This window comes from Cyprinodon variegatus, unplaced genomic scaffold (assembly GCF_000732505.1).
Source record: "Cyprinodon variegatus isolate N-32 unplaced genomic scaffold, C_variegatus-1.0 Scaffold171, whole genome shotgun sequence".
NCBI classification, from domain to species: domain Eukaryota; kingdom Metazoa; phylum Chordata; class Actinopteri; order Cyprinodontiformes; family Cyprinodontidae; genus Cyprinodon; species Cyprinodon variegatus.
The window spans coordinates 546,077-572,696 of NW_015150624.1; the positions used below are offsets into that span (position 1 = coordinate 546,077).

A 26,620-nucleotide genomic window follows, 5' to 3' on the forward strand; every position below is an offset into this window, starting at 1 on the left:
GATGTTGCACTACATTTGTTAACTTCTGCAACAGATTCCGTTTTTTGGTGAAAAAATAAAAATAGATGAGGAAATTTCTTAAAATGTTGAGACTTATCGATTTCCCTTAATTTCAATTACATCACATTGGCTTAGATGGAAGTGTTTCTTTATTCTTATTTACATTAGCTTAAAGAAACAGTCACATTAATGGACAAATACATTGACAAAAATAATGTTATCTAAAGACAATTATTTCAATGTAAAATAAAAGTGAGAAACAATGACCCTTTTTTAAATTTATCTACAAACTAACGGCGAAGCAAAGCTTTATCAAGTTCAGGGGTTAAAGTGTTAGCCTGAACAGGTGAAGAGAAGTGCTCACCTAAAAATATACACTTTATGCCCAGATCATTCATTTACTGAGTGACAAGGCATGCATGTTTAAAGAAAAACCAAAAGAACATGGTGCATAGACAGATATTACAAATTCTCATTCGCTAACAAAAATATCTGTTGTCAACTGATCTTGAAATCTCAAGCAGCAAATATTTATCTATGCTAACAAATTTTATTACAAAAGGTAATGAGAAATGAAAACTGCATTATGTAGGAAGCAAGCAAAAAGGTGCAATTTGTGCAATATTCCAATGTTTACTGCTACAGGAACACTTCATGAGACTATTACCATAGTTGAGGTAATTATTATATTTGTCCAAAAGTAAGAGGTTCTATAAGATGTTAACTTTAAACAAAATATATTTCCTGTGGCAGGAGAATTTTTAAAAAGCAAGTGGTTACTCCACATGCATGTTGCGCGACAGGAGCCCCTTCTTAACGCCTCCTTGCAGCATCCTTTCACCAAGACTGGTTCCTGACACATCTCTAGAGAAGTAAAGAAAGCACAAGTTAAGCACATGCAACTGGAGCAACCTGATTTAAAGACAGAAAAAATCCTTCAATAGCTTCAAAACAAGTCATTTTACTTTTCCTACTTTTAACAGTCAAAGTCTCTTACGTTGGACTAAACTTCCTCTTTTTAGCTTCTGGTGGTTCACCTCCATCCATTTGTCTCTGCATCAAAAAGTTAGAACATTCACAGTTAATCCAGTGAACATTAGTGTACTTATCACCCATTAAAGATTAACCAACCTCCTTGCCAAAAGCTTCCATCTGAGCTTTTCTTTGCTCCAGGTTTTGCTGAGAACACAAAGGTGAAAGGTCACAAAACAACATACAGGCAAACTTGCCTTTTTTTTTTCTTTCATTTAAGTCCGTCATATTTTGGGTTGTTTTAAAAGAAGAAAAAACATTAGGAATAAATTCAAGATACATGTAGAAAGAGAATATATACATTTGTCAAATCTGCTGTAATCAACTACAAAATAATATATCCTTGCTGTTGTAGTTTTTTTCTATTTCTTTTAAAAATAGATGTATTTTACAAATTGTAGATGTTTGCTAAGTATTACTTTATGGAGTTCAGAGAGCTGTTGGTGCCTGATGAGAGCCTCTTTGCTGGGGAACTGCCTTCGACAGAGCAGACAGGCCAGCTTCACCCAGTCTGTCAGTCTGCCTTCCTTCTCGTCTTTGTCTGCTCCTTCATCTTCACTGTCAGTTTCTGCACTGTAGGCCGGGACCAGACCAGACTGCTGAGGTGGCGAATGCTGCTGGAGTCAAGGCAGCAGAATGAGGCATAACATAAATATGTTGCATTGACATATCTTAGAGATTTAAAATAATAATAATAAAGATGCATTTTTCTACAGTATTCAACTATATGCATACCTCTGTACTTTGTCGGATCTGGTCCAGAAAACTCGGAGTTCTTTCAGACAGCGCGCCCTAAGAGACGGAACATTTAGTAAGTTTAGATGGATAATTAAATCTACTCTCTCACACATTCATTTCTCTTCCATCCTCCTCAGGATGCGCTGGCACCTTTTTCTCCAGAACAGCGTAGCCAGCATCAGCACTTGCAGACTCCCTGTAATCGTCCATGCGTCCTCGGGAGGAAGAGCCGACAGCAGGTGACGAAGAGACAGAACGCATGTTTTCCTTTTGCCTGTTGAGACTTTTAGCCCAGCGCTCCATATCTTTGGCAATCTGGGAAATACAGAAAATAAATAACTGTGTAAGAAAAATATGTGTGGGTGTAAAACGTTTTTAAATCAGATTAAAAGAGATACTAAGATAGAGTCTTTTAAGAAAATATTAGAAACTTTTCTTAACTGAATTGTGCACAATAACATAATAAATTTACTCTGCAAACGTGACAGATCTTAAAGTTTTATCTAGTTTGTGGCGTACCTGTTGAGCAGTTTTACTCTTCGGTTTCTCTTTCTTTTCTTTGCTTGCAGTGGTGTCTGAAGAGGATGCACCATCCTTAAGAGTGGCTTCAGCGTTTGATTGGCTGGGAGCAGGAGTGTAGGTTTGCTTCTCTCCATCCCAGTACATGTACTGCTGAGTGTTAGAGTTGTAGTAGTACTGTCATGAAGAGATGCCCAAGAAGAAGTGATGAGGGGTTAATGAAAAAAAATAAAACACTGCTGCTGTTTGCTCTGCAGTCTGACCAGAGTAGGTAGATTACCTGGGAATTTGGGTCATAATAGAGTCCTGTGAATGGGTCATAATAAAAACCTGAGCTTTCCTCATACTGGTAGGTGGAGACATCTGGTACAGCTGAAAATAGATACAAATAAAATTATGCTAAATCCTACTTATCAAATTTTACAACCTGCAGGTTTGCTATAGGTATGTTGTAGATTCTTCCTAGAAATCACTCACGATATTGTTTGAGCTCATGTTCAGTGCCGGGGGTGGCAGGTTGACTTGGAGCAGCTGGTTGTGGTTTTCCAACAATCTCAACCTGTGGGAGGTACAGCTCTTAAACCACAGAACAATAGACAGGAAAGATGGGAAAGAAAAGAAACTACATACCTGTGTGGCTGGTGTGAGGATTGCTGGGATGGCAGACAGCTGCCCAGCTGCTGAACCAAGTTTTACAGCCTCAGATGAAATAACAGCTAAATGAGCAAGAAAGCATCATGGTAAAAAAATAAATAATAAAAAAGATACAGCTTTACAGAAATATATAAAAGGCCTCCTTTATATCTTAGAGAATTAATCACACCAACCTGGGTTCCCTCCTCCTGAGTATGCTCCATTTAGTGCTACTCCTGCACCAGGCAGGGCTGCAATCCTGGAGTCTGTGTCTGGCCCAGGGTAAGCCTGCCCCTCTTGAGCATAAGTTACTGCTGCCCCCTGCTGGTAAACTGCTGCACCATCACCTGATCCATTTGGATTGTTCTAAAAATAAATCATTACAAACATTAAATAAACATGCATTTTAGTAAGAACTCCTTTATTTTCCAGTAACAATAAGGGAAGTTGGGCAGGTTACCTGTGATATAGCCCACTGGGCAGCAGCTATAGCAGTGCTGGCCACTGTAGCAGCGCTCACTCTGCTCCCCTCAGTCACAAAGACGTCACTGATGTAGACAACAACAGAGAGATTCTTCCTTATTCTAGTTAAACCCTTGCTTAAGCAATCTCCTTTAATCTCACGCTATTAAAAAAATTAAAATAAAAGTTATTTGATGATGCAGACTCTTAATATTCTAGATATATTTTACCGTTTGGAACCTTTGGCAAACTCCACTACAATAGCCTTGCTGTCAATAGACAAGGGGGGCTGGAGAGCCTGCAGAATCTGAAGCAGCTGTGAGGCCTCCTGTTGATAAACAAAGGTCATAGAAAAATTATTACCCATGTTAAAGATAAGTTCATTTCAGGATATCAGTATAGGAAACTAACAGGTTCAACCATGCTGTGTTTTTTTTGGGAGGGGGGGGACACCCTTAGATATGTCATTTAGCAGATGACCTAAAGTCTAAGGAAAACAAAAAGGCAGATTCCTTAATTTCAAAGTCATGAACCCACAACTGAACTGGAGGTGAGTTCTGATGTGGCTACTATTGATGCAAAAGGATGTGAAAATTAGATTAGCACATTTAATTACACTTTTACAGAAGTCTACCTAATTAAACCAGTGGCAAACATACTACATACTTTATGTTGTATTGCTAATCAACAACTGTGTTTTTTTTTTTTTATTAGATGTGATATTTGCCCACAGTAAAACCCAAACGACAACAACAATCCCTGTCAGAAGGTTCTACAGTTACACTAAAATAAGCGAAGGGCATTTTATTTACAAGACAATTTATCAAAACCCCCTTTTTTTATTCTTACCACTATTGTAGAAAGCTGCAGAAAAGCAAAGCCTCTATTTAGATGTGTGTGTTTATCCTTGATCAGGCGAACGTTGGAAGAAGAGAGGGTGGCGAATGGAGCCAATGCCGACAAAATGGCTTCGACTGTCGTATGAGGACCAAGGTTTCTAAGAATCAAAGCTGTAGACATGCAGACAATGTGAATAATACCTACGTAATAAGTGGTAGAATTATCCTTTTTAAATTTAAAAGCTAATTTTAATGCCTACTGTCATTTGCAACATCTGCTGGCTGCGGAGCAGGACGGGGGAGAACACTGGGACCAGCAGGTTGGTAGGACACTGGCAGAGGCAGCAAACCTTGGGTCCCTTCCTTCTGAACCACAAGAGGCACATCCTTTGGCAACTGTGGCAGCTTCAGCTCAGCCTCTAAGGAAAGACAAGACACCATTAATATATCACTGCAGAAGACAGAAGAGTGTAGAGATTTATAGTACACTGCATGAAAATTTACCTGACTTTGGCACGCCACATTTAAAGCATTTCTCTCTTCTTTTGAAGTTTTGGACACCGCACTGTTTGAACGTTGAATATAGCATTAGACGACTTGCAAAATAAACCACTACAATATATGTCTGATAGAAAAGGCAATTCAAACATGAAAAACCTTGTTACAGAGCCAGTCCTCATTGGCTCTTGGTTTGGGGTCACTGTAGTGCATAGACACTCGCTGTCCCATAATCAACAGCAATCCCTGAAGGGAAAAGCAAGAGAAGGAGGAGGGACAAAGAATGAGTTTCAGGGATAATGTCACACATGCCACAAAGAGGTCTCATCTCACAAGAGATGAAATTGAAAGAGAAGGAAGGAAGGAGAAAACTGAGAGAGAGAATCAGAACAGCTGAGACTTAAAAAAAGAGAAAAGAGGAAAGCAAAGAAATTCAACCTTCAGCTGTAGGAAATTCGGACGGACTGAGATGGTGTGTCTGTAGCTTTGGGGATTCCCGTATTTTATGGGATAATGTGTGTCATGTTTAAAATGTGTTATCCCTCCCCCCTTAAGGGGAAACTTTCCACAGATTACAGCAAAGCCCACACAACTGTAATCACCATCAAAACCTCATGACATCCTAAAATATGTAATAATGCTTAAAACAAAACAATGAATTAAAAAAACAAATAAAAAGAGACTTGTTATGTTTCTGAATAGACATAAAAATAACAGGGATGTTCAGATCAGGGTTTACAACTCCACCCCCCTCCCCACCGATACCGATCCGAGTCATTTAACATGAGGCATTTCAAGATACCGAGTCCCAGGCAGATGGCTCTTTAGGCCAATAATCAATGCCATGCATATGCTTGAAAACTCTGCAGCTGAACAGAAATACACTACATTTCATTAGCATTTGACCTATTTACCAATGCGGCCCTAAATTCTGCATTAGACCCATTTTTCTTAACAGCCATTGATATTTTATTGCTTTGGTTGTGCAGGACATCCTAAATATGCAGCTCCAATGCATATTTCCCTAGCTTAAATAGCTCCTATAAGGACCAAATACATCTCACCTACAAACACAAGGCTGTATCAGTTGTTTTTAAATCAATTTCTGACTCGACACAACTGGAATCTTAAAAAAAAAATGTACATCTGAAGACGTTTTGCTGCAAAGCCATTTAAAGGCCAAGGTTCTATGTTGATATGCCACCTTGATAACATAGCTCAACAAATATTCACATGACTGTAAATAACACATAGAATAGCTTTATTCCTGCTTCATGTTACACTTGCAATGTGCCTAAAGTTTCAGCAGCTCTCTGTATTACACCAAGTGTTGCCTGCAAAAACATCTGAACCCAGCAAACATAGGCAGGTCACATGAGACAGACAGACAGAAAACAGCAGAAGCCATTACAGTCCTTCTCTGTGAACAGAATCGTAAAAATGAAAACCCCTCAGGAAGGGAACAAAACGCAGCACGTCGGCTAAAATTTTGGAAATGGGACTTGATCCTGGTTGGCTCGCTGATGATGCAGCCGACTGATTAAACTCTACACCAACAGCAGTTTTCAGCAGTAAAGTTTTGTCAGGGACTCCGATATCGATCATTGAAAAATGCCATGATTGTAACCCCGATCCAATACCCGTGTTCGGATCGGTACATCCCGATATAAAATAAATCTTTTCATTCACAGACTCTCCAAAGGTGGCAGAGTAAACAAAGGACTGATGCAAATTATTGCAGAATCAGTTCCTCCAATGGAAAATGTTTAACTGTAGAGATAAGGTGACTGCAAGGTTCCATTTTAAAAACAAATAGGGCTATTGTGTATTGAATACAAATACTCAGTTATGGAGGATGAATTTGCCCTTTATTGGATTTTTTGCATATGTGAAAAGAAAAACACAAGAATGCTTACCTGCCTCAGGCACAGAAATCAATCATTTTCTAGAGTGTGCAATTTGCAGAAAACCATTGTAGTGCACCTGATGTATGGATATGGTGTTTACTGATGTCCCACTGAATTAATCTATATGTGTATTTGTGTATGTGTTGGAGAGAGTGACCTGGTTGGTCTCCATCCAGCGGGTGGCCTCCTGTATGAGATTAAACTCGACGAAGGCGAATCCTCGACTCTGACCTGGATACCGCCCAGCGCCACAGCAACCGAACAACAACAACATAACAACAACGCAGTGTTTGGGTTAGTGCTTCATTTACAGAGCAGAGAAAGAGAGAGAAAAACCCTGCTTTGAGCCCTAATTAAAATTGTATATACACGACATGTTCTCTCCCATAAATTTTCTGCACAGGATGGGACTTATTTGGAGTCGGGGATTGAGAAGGAATACAGCCCACCCATCTGTTTGGGTCTGAACTCTTTAAAAAGACAGGCAGAGGTAACCAAGCGGCAACAAAACACACAGTAACACAAAACAAAACACCCACATCATTCTCATATTCTTAATTTAGACTGCAGTCTGCAAGAATAAAAAAAATAAACACACCAAACTTTATCATCAGTGCCTTGCATAAGTATTCATACCCTTTACTAGGGCTGGACAATAATTCAATATAAGTATAGATTGCAATCAAAGTTTATGCTTAAAGGATCACATTCTGGGTTTTATTTTATTAAATTTTTTTTAAAAGAAAAGCTTACGAGGCAAAAAAAAAAAAAAGAAAAGAAAAAAAATAAGCCTAGCTTATACAGAATTCTGTTCTGTAGTCTAAGGCTTTTGTTTTCTTTATATCAATATTGAGATCATATTTTTACCAAAAGTGCTTAAATACGTTGTGATTTAGGTTTTGCCCACATTGTCCAGTCCTACCCTTTAAACATGGTTATATTTTATCTGATTAAAACCAGACATTGTTGTACTTTATTGGGAGTTTCAATGATAGAGGAACACAAAATAGAGCAAGAGTTTAATGAATCTTAATTTTACAATAAAGACCTAAAAAAATGGGGCAGTTTGAAGAAGCATCTTTTATTTTAATAACAGCTACAAGTCTAAATGAAACATTGTTACCACCTCAGTGTACCAAAAGTAAAGCCACTGATTCTAATTTGAATTTGGTGAGAAAACATTGACTTACCTGTTATAGAAACAAACATGTTTAAAATAGTTTAAAACTCTACATCTCTGGCTTCATGTTTGGAGTTTTGTCCAAACTGACATCAATTCATTTTCAGGTAATTTGCTGCATTACTTCTAGAATTGGTCTGCATTTAGTGAGGTCTGCACAATATATGGTCATTATACCTTGGTATAAACAATCTAGAAAAGCCTGCTTAAAAAAAAAAAATCTACATTGGTTATGTTTTATGTACCAACCGTCAGAAATAACGTGTCAAGGAATTTTGAATCTAAATTGATTGAATGCAATAAAAAGATTAAAAAAAGGTGCACACTGGCAAAGATGACAAAAGATTGAGGAAAGTGGTGGATTGATTGCAACTTATGTTATCTTTGCAATATTTTTGCATTGCATTTTAATACTGTGCAGCCGAGTTTGGGTTCATGCATTCTGTTTGATCTGGCTTCTGCTCCCTGCTAATAATATTTGCTTTCCCATTGCAGCAAGATACAGTAGTCCACGTTGTGTACAGAGCATGTTCCCACTTACTGTTTGCATATATGGCTTTTTTCTTACCATCAATCCAAAATGTCCAGACTGCTGGAATCCATTGCTAACAGTGATCCTAACCAACCTAAACTGTGGTTTTCTGCAGCTCTGAGTTACCATGAGCCCATTTGTTAAGCGCTTTCCTTACCCAGCCTATCCGTTTGGACAGTAAACCATGCTTCTAGTCATGTGCAGAATAATATGCAAAAATTGGCATACTTTTCCTTAACACTTTGCTACTTTGTGCTAGTGAACCACATGACATCGTTAAGAAAAATATTAATTGAACAAAATGGTAAAGATATAAATGGTATAAATACTATTGCAAGGCAACACATTTTACTTTGTGCAAAAAATCTAGATAAAGAACAAGCTGTATGCTTTTAATGATCAATCAAAGCTAATAAGCAGATAAAGACCAATCTAGGTGTGACAGAAACAGTATAGTGTTGAGAAGGGCAAGTGTGCCAGTGTCAGTAAAGCACACTTTACAGACAACCAGGAAGTTAGCAAGGTATGAATCCAAAGACACAATGACCTTAATGGGAAAACGGTAGGCAAAAATATGTACATCAACCACGCAGCTGATCATTAGCAGCAATGCTTAACTCTCACACACAATTTATGGTTGAAATTTAAGCATCTTTCAAGATTTTTAACATGGTAAGATTGTTCAGCTTGGGCAGATTTAAGATGGATGAAACAAAACTACAAACAGGTGAAGACAGTATGTGACACATGGAGAACAGGAAAATCCAGTTAATGAAGTGTCTAGGCTGAAGGCCTGCATGTTTCCATGAGGCAACATTAGTAGGCCATAACGTAAAGGGCAGGTGGAATTTGGCTCAGTGAGAAACAGCAGGACAGAAACCAGAAGACCAAAGTAATGGCATAATATGACCAGTAGCTTGCTCTTCAAATGAACATTGAATCCCTAAAAAACTGCAATGTTCTAAAGCTGTCTTTCCCACACAATAACTGTCAAAGTAATAGCAGAGGGAAAAAGAAAGTGAAGGCAACCAACCGTAACACAAATGCTAAGTCTAGTTACCAAAAAGAGCAACAAAAGAACAGAGCCAGGAGTGGATGAGACTGACACAATGAGGAGAAGGTAACCAGAGGACAAATTCTCACCTGATGATTTATTCCTCATAAGGCGAACTTCTCTCGGTTGGATCCCCTGCTCCTGAAGTTGTGCCCGAATCTTATTATAGCAAAAGAAAGTAGTTGTAGAATTACAAACACAAAAAGGTAAGCACCATCATTCCAGCGATGCTCAGAACAAATCGCACCTCATTTGCTGTGGCATTTGGTGGTAGCATGCGAAGCATGATAATGTTACTGGGCCTCTGGTTCTGGTCCAAGTCAGCACGGTAGTCCTGGTCTCTCTGATCCAGTTCCTCTGCAGACAGGTCTTGTCCTATGTTTTCACAGCCACCTTCTTCTGCTGCTTCTGGAAAAGTCTTTTAAAGTAGGTTGTGTAAAAATAAATAATTTCTTTAAAAAAAAAAAAAAAAAAAAGCATTGCAAACTATTGATTTTTTCTTTGGACTTACTCTCCGCCTTCCACCGCCACGAGATCCCCTGTCCTCATCTCTCGATCTGAACTCTATCTGCTCAGGACGGGGAACCCAGTTAGCATCCCTCACCCCGGTGCACGAACCCCTGCTTTCTGGAAACCCTCTTCCACCTCTTTGCCGACCCCTTCCCTGCAGACTGCTCTGTATCTGCTCAAAGTCTTGTCTGAATCCATCATCCTCACTTTGAAGAATGAGATGTGCACCATCAGGATGTGACTGAGAAAAGGGAGGCCACAGGGGGCCGTTTCCCTCACGGCCCATGTCACCTCTTGCGTTTCCTCTTCGGTGAAAATGTGGGGAACCTTGAAACCCTGCTGGGAACTCATGAACACCTACAGGCGACTCATCAGGCATGTATAACCCATCATCCTCCATTCTGACTTCATGGACTCCCTCCTCATCCTCTTGCCCATAACCACGATAGTCCATGTCCCTGAAGTTGTGATCATTATGAGAGCCACCATAGCGACCAAGGCGATCGCCTCGACCACCCCTAATAATGAAAGGAGAGAAAAAAAAAAAAAAGCTTTTTAATAAATCATGAGGAAAACCCTTATGTGAAAAAAAAAATCACATTTACTCACCTCCGCTCATATTCCATTTCTCCCTCACAATTTCCTCAAATTACCAGTATCTTCTCGATGAAATCTTTAGAACATAAGATTATAGTGACAGCAATGAGTTACTGAGAGCATTCAGGCAAGTAAACAAAAGTAAAGACAGGTTACATTGCAGTGTTGTTGAATACGATCAATAGGAAGCATTTTTTAGCTGCACACACCAATATAACTTTGTTCGTTTTCTATCCTTTGCGACCAAATTCTGAAACAAACTTAAAAATAAGAGTATACAGTCTCAAATAGCTAATAGTAAATACATTCAGTTTGTGAGAGCAGTTAATACGTATATCTTATCTAGAGTATCAGAACTTAAAAGTACAGCGGTCATATCTGCTAGATGCTAGGCTAACCACCTTAGCATGAGGTTGGCTAGCAAGGCTACGGTTTAACACGCCGAGTCTAACGGCTGTCAGTTGTCACAAAACAAAATGCTTATTAGGACAAAACAGATTTAATACGTACCTTGGATGCTTTTTGTCTAACGACCCTTTGTGATATGATAAATGGAAGCGCGGGTGAGTGAGACGTTTTATTTATTTATATTTCAGTTTACCAAGTCTAAAATGGCCACAGGAAGGACGTCAGAGAGGGCGGGAGATAACCCTTATTCTCTATTTTGATTGGTGAATAGTAGATATGCAGGTACGCGGTTCTAAACATCTAAAGTTCAGGCGTTTCGTTCGCGCAAACATTGATTGGCCAATAATGTAGAGCAGACGATAAAACAGAATACATATTAAAGTCATTGGTACCTTTGAAAGCTTTTATATAATTTAATGAAAACGCATGCATATCTTAAAATTCCTAATACTTTACATGAATTACCAAACCATTTCCATTTGTGAAAACACATCTTTGGAAATAAGACCCATCTTTGCATCTATAAAATAAAGGGGGGGGGGGGTATTTAAATACAACTTTAGTAACAACCTAGGCTAATTAATAAATTAATTAAAACCTATGAGTCTAGAAAGGGCAAAAAAAAAAAGTCTAAGACTATGGAGTGCAGGATCTACAAACAGAGGAACCATTCATGCCAGGATGCTTTCCTACATTAAATACGTAAAGAGTGCATTACAGACCCAATCAGGAGGTCACCAAAACACAATAAAAATTGATGCACTGCTGTCCTGTTTCCTCCAGGAAGGTCGGTGTTCATCATTCAGTGATAAAAGAAAGGCAGCAAAAGACGTACAGTCTCTGGGTAGAAGTGATGTACCAGGAATTAGAACAGGGCACTTTCTCGGTCAAGATTCAAACCAAGAACCTCATGTTGAAGTGCTAAAGGCTGCATTACCATCAATAAATAACATCTTTAATAATAATGGACCCACAAAAAGATATTTTCAACAAAAAAACACTACATCAAGTATACACACTGCATACTTTTTTCATTAACTAGTTACTTACAACACAATACATGCAGTATATATGGATCATTACTTCTTATAGTTCTCTCTTGTAAGAACAATACGTTTTATTTTTACAGTTTCCACTGTTGCTGCTATTTAATCCAGGTGAATAGCAGAATGTCTTTAAAAAAAGAAACCACCCTTATAAACAGACGTTTAGCTTCGAGACATTTAATCACAGTGACTTGTCATTTTTGGCAAATTAATATGGGTTGGTAGTATCTTACCCAATTTTGTGGATAAGAGTAGAATAGAATAGAATAGAATAGAATAGAATAGAATAGAATAGAATAGAATTGAATAGAATTGAATAGAATAGAAAATCCCTTTAATGTCTCACAATGGGGAAATTCTGGTGTTTACAGCAGCAAAAAGATTATAAAAAAAAATTGGGCACACAAATGTGGAACTTTGAAAAGTGTATTAGAATAACATAATAGTGAAGAGTTTAAAAATGCTGTACTGTAAAGTGTTTTAACAATATAATTACTGTGCTCCTGGAGAATAAATAACCAATGTACAGCTATGGACATTTTTATAGTAAGGGATATTTGAAAATAGCAGCAACATCAGAGATGTGCAAAATGACAACAGCATGTTATCTAACTGACTTAGGTAGAAACTGTGCAAAATCAGCACGATCAGGTAAAGAAGGTATATAAAACTGGGTATAATCCTTTCCTATTTTGTTAAAACATGGCATTCAAGACATCAAGAAAGATAATTTAATTTGTGTTATTACTGGGGCATTGGATCAAAAATACGGGTAAATGTGGCAGAAGTGGTAAGTAAATTCAGACAAAAAAAAAAAAAATAGTAATGGAAGAAAAAAACAGAAGGTACCACAATCAAAATTTAATTCAGGATGAAAACTGCAAAATGCCCACATATAGCACTGAAAATCAACAGGAAACATTTAACCAGTAACAATATATTTTATTGTCTTTAAATGAAAAAACTAAATGATTGTGCAATATATTTATGATATGCTGGAAGAATTTGTGACATCCTAGTGAGGGAGTACACATTATAATTAATGGAGATGTGGTAGAGTAAAACCACAAACAAAAAAATAACCAGACCTTAATGGACTGAGTAACTAAATATAAAAGATAATTCAACTAATAGGCTAGACATTTGTGAATTCACGCTTAGGTTTATTAATTTGATGATTTGGTACAGAAAAAGGTCTTAAAACATAAATGTATGCATATGTGAACCCCTTAAGATTTCTTTTACTATTACCAGTTCATAATTCACCACCCATCTGAGCTATGAGGAAGGCCAACTGGAATAAATTTGTCACAGAAAGAAAAAAGTAAGTACAGTCATACAGGGAATAACATATGGCTTAATACACACCCATTGAATAAAAATAAAACACAAAAACTACAGGGAAATATGATAGACTGGAAAATGATCAAAATCTATTTTCTTGACCCCTTTTAAATGTAAAGTGGGCGTTTAAAAATATGGTTTAATACTCTGTCATAGTACAGAGATCAGAAACAAAAGTTTGTTAGTAATCCCCTATTGGTTCTGTTACTTGCAGACTTTCCTTACAAAATCATGTCAATGAAAGCTGCATTTTAATGTGTGCTTCAGGATGGCTCTACTTTTAAAAGTTTATAAAAGTATGCAGCCCTTCTTCTTGCCATGACCGACATTTGTCAATGCTGCCCTAGTTGCCATCTCAAAGACTTGTCTGACCCCGTCTTTGCTTTTGGCTGAGCATTCCTGGTAGCGGTAGGCAGCAATGCGGCGAGCCATCTCTTCTCCCTCTTCAAATTTAATTGGCTCCTGAAAACCAAAATCATACATTTGTGGCATTTAGTGGGACACATACACATCATCATTTCACACAATGTCACAAATAAATTGCTAAGCAAAACAATGGAAACACTGTACCTGTTTTATTTTGGCAAGAGCTATTCTGGTTTGCTCATCGTTACGAAGGTCCTTTTTGTTCCCAACCAGAATTATTGGAACATTAGGACAGAAGTGTCTCACTTCAGGAGTCCACTTCTCTGGAATATTCGCTACAAAATAAAAAAAATAAACAAGTTTTTGATCAATTATCGACATATATCACTTTCTCATATATCTCAGTTATATTAGCCCTCTGTTGATTTGGCACCTCAACATGGTAAAGGGCTTTATTGACACTTTATTGGAGCTTAGATTCCTGGTGGGGCTACTCATGGTTAATTGATTCCTTGGCTGGGTCAGACTGGGCACAATTAAATGGGCAAATTGGCAGATCGCACAAACAGATGACATCTGTCATGATTATAGGTTAGTAACATTAGGCCAATATGATCAATTTTGAAATGACCGGTAGGCTTACTTATACAGAGTCTTTTTAAGTCAGAGGATTCTAGAGCACTATATTCAGCCATTCATGCACCTTTTCAAATCTGATTGTGGCAAGCCAAACTGTAGCCACAGCCGCTATGGGGCACACTGACAGAGGTGAGGCTGCCATACACAAGCGTCATCCTGACCTCTGACTGCCATCAGTAGGCAATGCAGTAAAGTGTTTTGCTCAAGGACAAAGCCACTAAGACAGATGGAGCTAATGTTTGAACCGGCGACCCTCTGGTTGCAGGGTGAACTCCAGCACCCCACACAATTGTCGCTCCAAAATTGTATCCTTAGACCCGGTATTCTATATCTGGGACACTCAGGTGAATAGAGCTGTAAACTAATTACCACCTTGTGGTGAGTGGAATCAAATGGTCAGAGGCTATGGAGAAATAATTATGGTTGAGCTCAAAGAAATTATAGGAAAATCAGGTGAAACAAGGGCCATTCCAAGCTGTTTGTTGTTTAGGGTACAAACAGTAGATCTGGGGATCTAGGGATGGATGTTAGATTTATTTCTAACAAAAAATACCTAAACTGTCTGGGCTGTCCACAGAGAAGCACATGAGGATTACATCGGTGTCTGGATAGGAAAGAGGCCTCAGTCTGTCGTAGTCTTCCTGACCAGCTGTGTCCCAAAGTGCTAGTTGCACCTGAGCAAAAGAACAAAAGAGAAAATATAAGCAAAAAAATCTGCAGTTTATAGGAAAGTCACAAGCTATTAATACGATATGGTGCATTTTTAATACGCTTTATTGAAAAAAGAAACAGGTTATTTACCAAACACCTAAAGTGCACTGACACTCCTGATTTTTTGAGTAAAACATTTTGTCTGTGGATGCTAAAGCTAATGGGGTGGGCGGCCCACAGCTGTTTTAATTTCATTTAAAAAAAATTAGAATTAATAGTTTATTTATTATTATTATCATTTATCATTTTGAATATTTTGTTTAATCTCCTAACTTTCCTGGGCTGCTCATTGCTGACGGAGGGGTGATCAAATTTAACCATTAGAAGTGACTACTAGAGTTGGAGATGTTACTGTGTTTCTGCCTGTAGAAAATGTTGATAAAGCACCAAAATGGAAGGGTAGCACAGAGATGCTGAAAGAAAAAGAAGGCTAAAGGTGGACCACCTCAACGTACCAAAACAATATGTTTGTTTGTGGTTAAATATATTGAGGAAGAGGAAGATATGCAGGAACAGGAGGCGAGGAGGTCAGAATGATTAAAGCCCCCGTGAGAAGAAGCAGACATGAGTAGAACTGGCAGGACTAATACATTAAGCATTAAAATATTTATTCAATGTATAAAGAGAATTTTCCCACTTATAATGATACTGATATGGGATAGAGAGGAAACACTGGCAGGCAGTAACACATGTATATATATAATATATATAGCCATATATTTTCCTGTACAGTTTAATACAAAAGATGTGCAGGTTTATGTGTTTTTGGAGAAAATAACACCTTTTTAGGAGTTTTACAGTTGCTCAATCATATTATTACTTGTTTTAAAACACAAAAAGTAATGAAAATATTACATAAATAATATTGTGAAATATTTTTAATCTTAGTTGGGTAAAATGTCAGGTTAATCTACGCACTATAGGAACCACATAGAATGAAGAATTGACTTTTAATAACCAACAATCCACCAGAGATTCATATCTACACGTAGGTTGAAGTTAGACATCACATTACTCAAGATCAGATCATATGATAAGCAGCTGGTGAGCTCAAGCGGTAAGTCACCCATCCTGCAAACAGGAAGCCTGGGTTTTTACCCCATCTTGGGGGAATGAGCTGCCAGTTTGGGTCCTTAGGTAAGACCCTTCACACTAATGCCTGCTTTGGGGAGTGGTTGCCTAGTGGTTAGGGCATTGTGCTTGGAATCCTGAGTTCAAGCCCCACTCCCACAGACTGCCAATCTGGGTGCCTAAGCAAGACTCTCAACCCCACATTGCTCCCCGTGTGCAGCACATTGGCAGCACATTGGCAGCCCACTGCTCCCCAAGGGGATGGGTTAAATGCAGAGAGCTAATTTCGTTGCTCTGTAGTTGTGAAAGTGTAAAACAATAAAAGGTTGGGGAAAATAAAAAAAGATTAGTTACTCAGTACCCAAGTACACTTCATACTAAATCGTTTTTTACTCTTAATTTATTCTATTTAACCTTATTTTATATTTTAAAACAAGCCATCATCTGGAATGACATGTATTTCTGCATATCTTATAGTAAATCATGCTGATGATGAAAAAAATGCCAGGGACATTTTTTGGTCCAAGCCCAGCCCTGGGTGGTTTGAAGAACTATTTGGCTCTGAAAGGTCAAAAACATATCAATGTGTTGCTATACGGATTTTTATTGCTGAAGGAATTTGACAACAAGGAATTATTTTCATTCCAGTCCACAGTGATATACTCATTTGCTTCCGATTTAGAAGTAAAAATAGCACAATGTAACTTATAAAAAGAAATAAAAAATAATGCTTAAAGCAACTAATGGAAAAGCAAAGTGGTTTGAACATTCGTTTTATTGCCCAAAATTCAGGTTGAAAAGTTAAGAATTTAGCAACCTAGATAAAAAAAAATACAATACAATAGTTAATGTAACTTCTGTTCTAAGAAGTTCAAATAGAAATCTGAAGTTATCAGATATTTGAGTTTGGTTTTATTTCTTTTTTTTTTTTTAGAATAAAAATGTGAAGCAACTGAATTTTATTGACCCACAACGGTATTCCTAATTGCTCATAGAATGAACCAGTTGTTATCATAACACTTCTACATTATTAGTAGCACTGCTTACCTGTTAGGAAAATATGTTTTTGTTTGCATTTTTTGTCATAGTTAAGCCAGCTGTCTTACATCAGTCATAGTGACATCATCACTTACCTGTTTCCCATCAACTTCAATGTCTGCTACATAGTTCTCAAACACAGTAGGCACGTAGACTTCAGGGAACTGATCTTTACTGAATACAATGAGCAGACAGGTCTTCCCGCAAGCGCCATCCCCGACAATCACCAACTTCTTCCTGAGAGCCGACATCTCTGGATAACACAAACACAACTAAATTATAGCAGAGGAAAAAGCTATCCAAAGAGTTTCCTTCAATAAATGTACCGGTTTCAATGCCTTATCATTTACCCTGGTAGACACCTGTCACAGCAGCTTTAAAACAGTTTTCAGCCTAACCCAGGATGAGCCGGCTGGCTGAACAAGTACACCACAGAAATTCTTCAACTATGTTACCAATCCTGTTGAGTGCCTCTATGGGGAAATGCGGGCTTATCAAACTAAGCAACACTTTGCAAAAACCCTATTTAAAGTTGTCTAAACCCTGATTTTTTTTAAAGTTTCTTTCTTGAATCTAAAATGTTTATCCCAACCATGTCCTACCTGTAGGAACTGAAGCAACACTCTTCCCTTTAGGTCTAGAAGATCTCTGGAGTGAGTTAACAGGATGTTTTCTTTTTCTGTTCTACCAGACAGACTGGAAAACTCAGCACGCCTCTTTGTGTAATTCTTTAGTAGGATGCCGCACCTTACGCATGTTACCAGTGTTTCTTACTTTGTCAACTGTAGTCAAACAAGAACACTTGATCTTTTAACTCTCTGGCTTCAAGTTATAATTTACTTCAAGGGGCTCAAACATCGGCTCAACTTAATACAAAAAGAAGAAGTAATCTATCTTTCGCACCTAATATTTTAGTGTTAATGGATTAATTTAGTTTAATCTAAAATAGTTAATTTAAAGAGTTTTCTTAAGATGAAGCAAACCAACTTTTTCAAATTTCTTGAAATTGAAAAAATAAACACAATTCAATTTGTCAAATGAAAGCTCTGTGTTTACACCTCTTTGGTTCTTTTTCCTGAAAAGAGATCACTAGTGACACACTCTTTAAGTAACACTTCATAATGTATATGTATTAGATAACCATGAGATATGACAACGGATTTTTATAGGAATTGCAATCTTACTCAGATCAGAGAATTTTTTTAGGGTTACAGAAGGCAACTGCATACCAACCTGACTAACATCTCATGAAGTGGCCCCGATTCACCGTTACAGAACCATTTTATGCAACTCCAGTATGCCACATTATCACATTATTATATTATAGACATTTGCAGATGAGGAGACATCCATGGCTCCAGCCTTCTCAAAATATTACACTTTTTTCTTAGATCAATGACGCCGCTCTCATTCCATTCCCAAATCTTTGCCACGTACAGAATGAAGATGATAACTGTAATACAGTTACTGTATATTTGGACAGAGGAACTGTCCTAATTTGATAAACTTCACACAACACACACAGGTAATATTAGGGCGTAATAAAGTCACACCTAATCAATGAAAATTATTCAAACAATTTATTTTAACCTAAATATTTCGGTGAAATAAAACATTGAATATGTCAACAGACTTCTTAAGCGTCAAAGGAAAGATCATGAGTTTGGTTCCTGTGGATCAGCTCTAATGAGGGGTTTTTTGATGCTTATGTCAGGAACTGCTGGAGGAATCAGGGGTCAGGGTCAGGCTGAGACTCTGACCTGCATTTTAAAATATTTCTGTTTAGCTGTAAACAATGGTGAGCAGGGTCCAGGAGTATTGTGATTTGGGTTCACATCTCTAGGTAAACTGTGGACTTACCTGATTATGTTCCTATGAATATAAAAATAATAACCACAGACATACCTCTATACCTTAACTAGACACCGTCATCTTTATTAGCCTCTCTACATTCTCTTTTTCCAGGTGCAGACCCAAGTTGCATTCACATTAATCCTTGATATGGATACATAACCTGTACTTTAGATGGCATATTACTTAACCTTGACAAGGCCGACTGCTGGATTAATGTTGAGAACTTTTGCTTAATTTTGTAACACAATGAAATGAAAACTGAATCAGAGGCTGACTCTTATTTAATAACAGAAAGAAAAATGTGGGATGAATGTAGGCTGTATGTTGATAAGACCAAAGAACTGCAGTTTAGAATTAACTGTATTTTACTTATTACATTATTGCAGTCAGATAAAGTGACAAAAGCCTATTCGAGCTATAAAAGAGAAACACGTTTGAGGATTTATTTGTTGAATGTTTATTTAGCAGTACACAAATCTTAGAAAAAACTATTTAAAAAGTATAAAATCATACAAGTATAGGTCAAACACTAGATATTTTTCATACTTATTTGTAAATTCAAGGTAGCAACAATTTACTAAATATTCCGGCTGGCAAGCTTAAGCTACTTGAAATGTTCTTTTTCTGTGCAAGGAGACATTTTAATCTGAATGCCAGTAGGTCCTCCTAACAATTCACAATGGAGTTCCTGCCTATTAGAACAAACAGCTTTTAATTGAAGTCTGTAGCCAGTTTACATTTTACTTGAAACCTGAATCTGTGTTTGCTTAAAGTGAATAGTTGCTCTATTATCTATATCCCAGTTTGTTGCATTGCACACTGAACTATTATCCCCTCCATTGTATGTCATCATAAACTTATTGTTCAATTTAGCGTGCATCTTACAGTGCAGCTTTATGTTACCTTGATCATTTAATTTGTTTGTGCTTGATTCTTGTGGATTTTATCACCATTTATATAGATGAATTAGATATTTAGACAGCATAAAAATCTATAATGAAATTTTTAATTTGTCTTTAATTCAGGAATGTCACATCAACCCTGCATTATTCATTTGCTTACCTGTTTCTTTTTTAGCTTCTTTAATGGTTTTCTAGATGAGTTCTTCGAAACTCCCTCCTCTTTTTCCACACCTGTGGCTTCTTTGCCGTGTACAGATGCTGAGCAATAAGCTCACCTTTAGCTTTGCATAGTTTATGTTTTCACGCTTTATTCCTCTGCGCTGCATTTTCTTTTATCAACAAATTTGCATACATATATTCCAAGTAACTTTGAAAAGAACATATATTTTTTAAATTACTGACCAGTTAAAGGTTCATAAGAATTTATTTACAAAAATCAGCAAGGTGTACTTTTTCCTTTGATGTACAGTTCCATGTAATCAATCATGAGCTGTTTCTACCTTGTTTTAATTATTATATAGTTTGGGCTCATATAGGCAAGCATGACTGATACTTCTGTACAAATATACAGTATATACATCATACATATAATTACTCAGTAAGTGCTTTTCCTCATATAGAAGTGCATAATATCTATTATGCTCTCAATCCGGCCTGAGATCAACCATGTGGAGACTGTCATGGCAACAGCTGGACAAGGCCCAACGTTACATCCCTGATAAAACCAGCATGTCTTCTGTCTGTTGTTTTTTGCGGCTGATGTCATTGGTAATAAAACTGCAGCTGCAGGTTTCTATGGTCACCAGAGGTAAGTTGGCTCTGATTGGCTGCTTCTTCGGACTATTTCCTGTGAGCAGCAGTGCTGGTGCTGCGCTGGTAGAACAGGACATAAGCCTGACTCGTCTGAAGCTGGTTTTCTGTCAATTGGGTTACACTGTAGATAGAGAAAAAGGAAAACTATGTTAAACAAAGTCCATTCTGATAGGAAAAAACCTCTGATATACACATGCTCTAACATTACGGATTACCTGGAGTCATTGTAGAAGCACCATCCATTTTCATCCAAACAGCAGGCTGTGTAGTGGCCCATGTTCACAGTCCCAGCATGGTTACAAATTGCATATAAATCATACAAAACTGAGCCTGTGGAGACAAACATGGAGACTTTTCTCAGAACTAAGATTTGGCTCTGAAATATCTTAATTGACACATCTTAAATGTCCTAAGTATCATTTTAAAAGATGAAAGCAATCAGAAGCACTTCTTATAAATGTAGACATTTCAAATTTGATAAAAAAAACAAAAAACTATGGGCTGTAGTTTGTGATATATTTCCTGTATTCTCCTTATTTATGCAAATGTGTATCACTATGTCAGAAAATTACTAGTTAAAATAGTTTTACATACTGTGTGTTTCGGTATTCCTAAATAAAGCCAACACTTTATCATAACACACATCAATCTCAACCGAACATTTTTTGGTTTTGCTAAAAGCCCCACTCAAGTTTTGCTCAGATTTTAGAATTATTCCAGATTTGCTCATTGTGGTGATGCATTATTGCCCAATTTGAATATTACATTAAAACCATGCTATGCTATCAAAATCTGAAAGTGGCTAATTTTTTTAAATATGCAAATACACAAACGTTTTCATCATTTATTACAATCAATGCCACAATCAGCAATGTCAGTGTTACTTTTCTAAATAAACATTTTATCTTAAGTGTATATATTAGTCTATTTTATTGCATGCCTTATACNATTTACCTATTCCATATTATATGTTTCATGTTGCACGATTGTACCATAAAAAATTCCTAGTTTGTGAACTCCTTCACTAACAATGGCAATAAACCTGATTCTGATTCTGGTTTTCTCTTGTAAATTCAGATTCTAGTTTCCATGGTAAGCTATTGTTCAGCTCAAAGATCTGTCTGTAAATTTTTGTAGTAGTTCTTTTTAGTTGTTATGTACCATTTTTCACTAATATCTTGGATTTATTAGTAATAAAGAAGCTTGTAAAAGCTTTAATCTGAGCACAACCAGTTTGTGTGATTTTTCTTTGTCTTTACATCGTACTTTCTGTTAGAAATACTGCCAAGCAGCTGCAGAGGTTTAATAAATAAAACATGCACACTTATAAATGAAAGAAAAGTCTTTGTTACCACAGTCAACAGGTCCGTAAGGTCCGAGGTCCAGGTTTTTGAGCGGAAAGGAGACATAAACTGTGCTTTTACTGATAGACCATCTGGATGTGGTAAAACGGTTCAGATCTGTCGGAAGCTGTTAAGTAGGAATGTAAAATGTAATTTTGCACAAACATGACTCCTTAGTTTCCATATCACTTCAAGCATTGTTGCCAAGGATACGGATTACAATAACCTGAGGAAACCTCTGGATGGAAAGCCGTTTGGTGCACTCTGTACGCCGGTTACATCTGTCACACATCTGGGAGGTACAGAAATCTACATTATTAGCACAGATCTGCTAAATCTAGGAGCAAAAAAATCTATAGTCAAAAACAGGGTCCTTTTTTGTCCCTTCTTTCTTACTGGTGAGTTTTCCTTGTCTAGTTTCTCCTCCTGAGAGAAGAGGTCCAGGCACTCCTGCAGAGTGACCTCCCCTCTGGAGCTCCTCTTGGGGATGGGCAGGGACAGATCACAGAACACATCAAACGTATTGGAGTAGTGCGAGCAAACCGAGCAGTGCAGCGAACTCCGCAGCTGGCCTGAGAAAATGTCTGTCAAGAACAAGGAAAGATGAAAAGACAGTGTCTGTCTCTCAGCTTTTTACTCACATCAACAAACTGAAGACAAAAAGAAGGATTGAGCTCCTCACCTACTATTATACTGTCATCTCTCTCCAAGTGCCTCTTCCACATAGCATTTGCCTCTTCTGAAATTCTAAATGTGATCAGAAATGTAAAATATAAATTATATGTTCTCATGGGAGCGATCAGAGACTCGCACATCCATTTTTTTTGCTCTGCTCTTCTTACCTAAATCGGACATATTTTTGGTCAGACTCCTTCCCTGTTCTTTTAACATAAGGCCTGCGATTGATTTCAGTGTGCAGCTTGTCCAGCAGGAACCTGAGAAACTCCTGAGCGTCCTGCTGACTAGATTTAAATCAAACAGAGAAACCTTTTTTTTATCTAAAGGAAAACACTGCAAATCATTCTACAATCAAAGTACGACATGAATGAATCTCTATAACAACCTATTACTATATTTATATCTCTACCTACTACATTAGCAGGTTTGCTTAGCACCACAGTCCTAAAACTCATTGTTGGGTAGATATGTCTGCAAAGATCTGGATTTGTTTGCTTCCTACTTTCCATTAGGCATAACTGTTACCAAATCAAACTTCAAATGATCTTCAATTAATTTTAAGCATCGGCAAGGGTTTGTTCTTGGCTTTTTTTACCCCACTGTTGGCTTCCTTATAATCTTTTAAAGACGTAATCTGGGATCTCTTCCATCCAGAGGCGTAACCTCTATAAGGGTTGCCAGGCAGTAACCAATGTACACTGAGGGGTGGCCGATAGTGGATCTGCGCCAGAACCTCATTGTCAATCTACACTGTTCCAAAAGGAAAATTAACAAGCAAAAAATCCATATTTTCTAAATAAAGACAAACTATACTTTCCTGCAGCCTTTCCAAACAAATAGATGAATATATTTAAACTTTCTTTCTACAATAAAAGGTATAGTGGATAAAATTGTTTCACGTTTGAGTTCTGGGGCAAACATCTTTTCCATAGTCATTACCTACCTATTTTTATCAATAATTATTCTGCATAAAATGTATATTTACAAGTACTAATATCTACATAAATTGATTATTTATTAAGTTTTTATTAAAATAGTTATCTAAGATTTCACTGAAGACTCTTAGATGACTTGCAGAAACACAACTTTTTCTTTACCCCATAAGACAAAATCTAGTTCTGAAAAGAGCATGAATTCTGTATTTATAATCTTTAGTGTTAGAATATTGACGTGCATAACCACATTAACCACTGTGTTTTTGTTGTCAAGTAATTGTTAATATATGAAGATTTTTAATGTTTTTAATATTCCACTTGAGTATTACTGTAGTATTACGTAAATAAATGGTAGGGGTGGCCACAGGGGTGGCCAATAATTGGCTAAGGGTAACCATGGCCACCCCTGGCCCCCCATCTAGCTCAGCACCTGCTTCCATCATTAATCAGTGCCAGTATAAAATGTCTCAAATCACAACCATCTAGTAATTTCTTTAAGTTGCAGGGGATGAAATAGAGGTTTCTCATTGGTCCTAATTAGGTTTAGCACACCATCATAACTATATTCTCCAGCCACAGTCTTGTTATTGGCTTTCGTCCATAAATCAAGCCTAAAAGCTAAAATCGGTAAAACCTTTGATTGTAGGCAACTTTAAAACTCAAACCTTTATTTAAATTTTGTCATCTGAACAGCTTTCTTAAGACGGAGCTAATAGCTAGGTTTTTTTTATTTTTTAGATGTGTACATCAGTAGCTTATCTATACTGGATCATCATTTATCTTTTACTACTTTCACTTTCACATAAAATATTTTGTGTCTTATATTTATTTATTATTAAAGATCTTGTGACCTTTTTTTTATGATAAACTTATTTTAAATCTCTGCATTAATATCCATGTAAAACAAAGACTGCATGTGTATAAATTTCACAGATCTAGTTAATATTACTTTAGTGAAAGCCAGCAAATTCAGATGTAAAAAGACAGCTGATTTAGTAGTTAAACCAGCAATTTAACACAACTTGTGGTCTTTACATCCACTTGAAACAAAACCTTTAGTTCTTCCTGAGAAATGTTTTCTCTCTTTTCTGGTTGTAGTTTTTTCTCCTTCAGATAGCTTTTTAATAAGTTCTGAGGCTGATTAATTCCTGATTACCAATATATTTCAAGGTAAACAAACTATACTTCATTGTTGTGGAAAGAGATCATTGTTAATCTTACCTGTAACCACTGAAATAAGGCACTGCTTCTTTAAAAACACTGTAAAACTGTCGAGGATTCACAGCAGCATCTCCTTCCCTAACATCCCAAAGGCCTGTGAGCACCTGAGAGAAAGCTGAGGCAGGAAGAATAGAAACAATAAGAAACCATTTTTTTTTTATTCTATACGTGGAAAAATAAAAGATCATCAGAAACCTACTGTCCATGAGCTTTGCCTCTTCTTTAGAGAACTTCTCATGCTTGTAAGACTGTAGAAGGCAATAGTTGCGCAGTATTCGAGTGTGAGACAAACACTGGACCACCGCGTTCAGGAAGCACTGTTGCCCAATCAGAATGAAGAGAAATATGAGCGTGTTGGAGTCTAAATTAAGGTTTTCTCTTATTCCATCTCGTTTGCACTTACTGTATTCCCAATGTTTCTAAGGCCAACTCTCCCACTTCCTACAGCAAGCGGTTCTTTCTATGAATAAGAAAGTAAGAGAAATTTATCCAGAGGTATTGCTCGTGTAGAGTAACTGCTCTGCCCCGTGTCCTACTGTTTGACCCCTGGCTGTGCTCCATGTGACTGTCTGCCTTGACCCTGCTATGTTGACCTATGTGTAACTTTGTAGGACAGATTTAGCCTTCTTATGTCATTAGCATAACAAGCAAGGCTAAAAGCGGGTCAGTACGAGGCCTTTATCCTCTTAGAGAGTGCAAGGAGTGCTGACAGGTGCGTAAGCATGTGCACATTGATTAGTACTGTACCCTATTGCCTTCAAATTATCATTTTTTTCCTCTAATAACAGCTTAAAACCTCAATACAATATAGATCTACAGGAGTAATGTGCTCATAGCTAGTAGAAAAGTAAAAGTTTGATAAAGTTGTTGTTCACACCTCATTGTCGGCTACCAGCAGCAGACCCATCAGGGACGTATAGAGGACAGACTGGGAGATGTCTGCTGTCTCTTTCTGTAGACCCTTCTGAGAAACCAGAGTTCGACAGAGGGCCTCGCAGGAGCCCTCAACGTTGATGTCACTGGAACCAGGCATCCTGTTTTACTAATCACTCTCTGCCTTAAGAGCCAAACCGAAGATGTCCCAAGATATATATATATATACTTTTAGATCAAACCCCAAGTATTCCTTTTAATGTCCTCCACGTTTCTGATGAAAGATCAGCAAGATGTAGAGGGGCTGTGCCTCTTTTCAGGTAAAGGAGCTCTGCGGATCCCCTGCCTTTCCTTTAGAATGGCAGAGAAAAACATTTACAGCTGCAGAGAAAAGAAGAGCACACTTCAATCCACTTTTGTAAATTCCCTACTAGTGCAAAGTTTTGCACACAAGACTAATGATGTCACAAAAATTAGAGACTATTTTAGAAGAACTGAAACCAAAAATCACAGATTTAGCTGATTCACGATGTTAAACTTCCATAAAAACGCTTTGAGATTGATTTGAAACTCCAACACTTTCTAACATCCAATGAATGAGAACTACTTTATGCAGATAAAAGTAACCTTAACAAACCTTTACAAATATAACAAATAGGAAATAAAGAGCCGTGTGGACTCACCTGATCAGTTGGGTCTCCCTATCTTTGAACAAAGCGTCCTCAGCAAACTGTTCCCATCATCTGCTGAGCTGTTAAAAATGCATAAGGGGACGTGTACAGTTTCACTGTGTGCTTGTGGGATAGAACTGATAGGCTACCCTCTCTGCCCTGTCCTGCTGCTGGTGTCATAGAGAGAGGAGCCAAAGAGAGTGAAA

The 26,620-nt window shown here is 37.4% G+C and overlaps 3 protein-coding genes across 7 annotated transcripts; all 3 read right to left on the bottom strand.

Annotated features, from left to right (window-relative positions):
- Window positions 1–129: 129 nt before the first annotated feature.
- LOC107087042 (RNA-binding protein 10-like) lies at window positions 130–11,141 on the bottom strand. 2 transcript variants are annotated; one of them, XM_015378380.1, is made up of 23 exons: window positions 11,012–11,141; window positions 10,514–10,577; window positions 9,906–10,422; window positions 9,642–9,812; window positions 9,484–9,553; window positions 6,786–6,859; window positions 4,881–4,967; window positions 4,728–4,788; window positions 4,484–4,642; window positions 4,234–4,394; window positions 3,615–3,712; window positions 3,383–3,470; window positions 3,117–3,288; window positions 2,920–3,005; window positions 2,767–2,848; window positions 2,570–2,661; window positions 2,290–2,466; window positions 1,921–2,085; window positions 1,768–1,824; window positions 1,452–1,649; window positions 1,132–1,179; window positions 998–1,053; window positions 130–864 (listed from the first exon to the last, which is right to left on the bottom strand). In XM_015378380.1, exons 2-23 carry the CDS (start codon window positions 10,528–10,530, stop codon window positions 777–779), a joined length of 2,724 nt encoding a protein of 907 aa, XP_015233866.1. In that variant the 5' UTR covers window positions 10,531–10,577; window positions 11,012–11,141; the 3' UTR covers window positions 130–776. The 2 variants fall into 2 exon arrangements, with proteins under 2 accessions (XP_015233866.1, XP_015233867.1); XM_015378381.1 differs by having other exon boundaries at window positions 132–864; window positions 1,452–1,646.
- Window positions 11,142–12,824: 1,683 nt separating this feature from the next.
- Window positions 12,825–17,845, bottom strand: LOC107087055 (rho-related GTP-binding protein RhoA-C-like). Of its 2 annotated transcripts, none has more exons than XM_015378400.1 (5): window positions 17,475–17,634; window positions 17,220–17,377; window positions 14,858–14,978; window positions 13,870–14,000; window positions 12,825–13,761 (listed from the first exon to the last, which is right to left on the bottom strand). In XM_015378400.1, exons 2-5 carry the CDS (start codon window positions 17,373–17,375, stop codon window positions 13,588–13,590), a joined length of 582 nt encoding a protein of 193 aa, XP_015233886.1. In that variant the 5' UTR covers window positions 17,376–17,377; window positions 17,475–17,634; the 3' UTR covers window positions 12,825–13,587. The 2 variants fall into 2 exon arrangements, with proteins under 2 accessions (XP_015233886.1, XP_015233885.1); XM_015378399.1 differs by lacking the exon at window positions 17,475–17,634 and adding an exon at window positions 17,727–17,845 and having other exon boundaries at window positions 12,826–13,761.
- Window positions 17,846–20,384: 2,539 nt separating this feature from the next.
- Window positions 20,385–26,579, bottom strand: LOC107087041 (ubiquitin carboxyl-terminal hydrolase 21-like). 3 transcript variants are annotated; one of them, XM_015378379.1, is made up of 12 exons: window positions 26,427–26,579; window positions 25,748–26,124; window positions 25,274–25,330; window positions 25,070–25,187; window positions 24,871–24,985; window positions 22,879–22,998; window positions 22,719–22,783; window positions 22,433–22,620; window positions 22,263–22,328; window positions 22,046–22,163; window positions 20,909–21,023; window positions 20,385–20,814 (listed from the first exon to the last, which is right to left on the bottom strand). In XM_015378379.1, the coding sequence occupies exons 2-12, from the start codon at window positions 25,901–25,903 to the stop codon at window positions 20,721–20,723; spliced, it is 1,212 nt and encodes a 403-aa protein (XP_015233865.1). In that variant the 5' UTR covers window positions 25,904–26,124; window positions 26,427–26,579; the 3' UTR covers window positions 20,385–20,720. The 3 variants fall into 3 exon arrangements, with proteins under 3 accessions (XP_015233865.1, XP_015233863.1, XP_015233864.1); XM_015378377.1 differs by having other exon boundaries at window positions 22,046–22,153; window positions 22,250–22,328; window positions 26,427–26,577; XM_015378378.1 differs by lacking the exon at window positions 26,427–26,579 and having other exon boundaries at window positions 22,046–22,153; window positions 22,250–22,328; window positions 25,748–26,413.
- Between the last annotated feature and the right edge of the window lie 41 nt (window positions 26,580–26,620).

Coding starts and splice junctions, on each gene's coding strand:
- LOC107087041 (XM_015378377.1), bottom strand. CDS start 25,903: ATGCCTGGTTCCAGTGACATCAACGTTGAGGGCTCCTGCGAGGCCCTC. Junction 24,986..25,069: donor AGAGGCAAAGCTCATGGACA/GTAGGTTTCTGA, acceptor TTCCTGCCTCAG/CTTTCTCTCAGGTGCTCACA. Junction 22,329..22,432: donor TAGACAAGGAAAACTCACCA/GTAAGAAAGAAG, acceptor TGTACCTCCCAG/ATGTGTGACAGATGTAACCG.
- LOC107087055 (XM_015378400.1), bottom strand. CDS start 17,375: ATGTCGGCTCTCAGGAAGAAGTTGGTGATTGTCGGGGATGGCGCTTGC. Junction 14,979..17,219: donor TTGAAGTTGATGGGAAACAG/GTAAGTGATGAT, acceptor TCTTTTGCTCAG/GTGCAACTAGCACTTTGGGA. Junction 13,762..13,869: donor CTCTTGCCAAAATAAAACAG/GTACAGTGTTTC, acceptor TTTGGTTTTCAG/GAGCCAATTAAATTTGAAGA.
- LOC107087042 (XM_015378380.1), bottom strand. Junction 4,968..6,785: donor GCTGGATGGAGACCAACCAG/GTCACTCTCTCC, acceptor TTTTCCCTTCAG/GGATTGCTGTTGATTATGGG. Junction 3,471..3,614: donor TTTGCCAAAGGTTCCAAACG/GTAAAATATATC, acceptor TGTCTACATCAG/TGACGTCTTTGTGACTGAGG.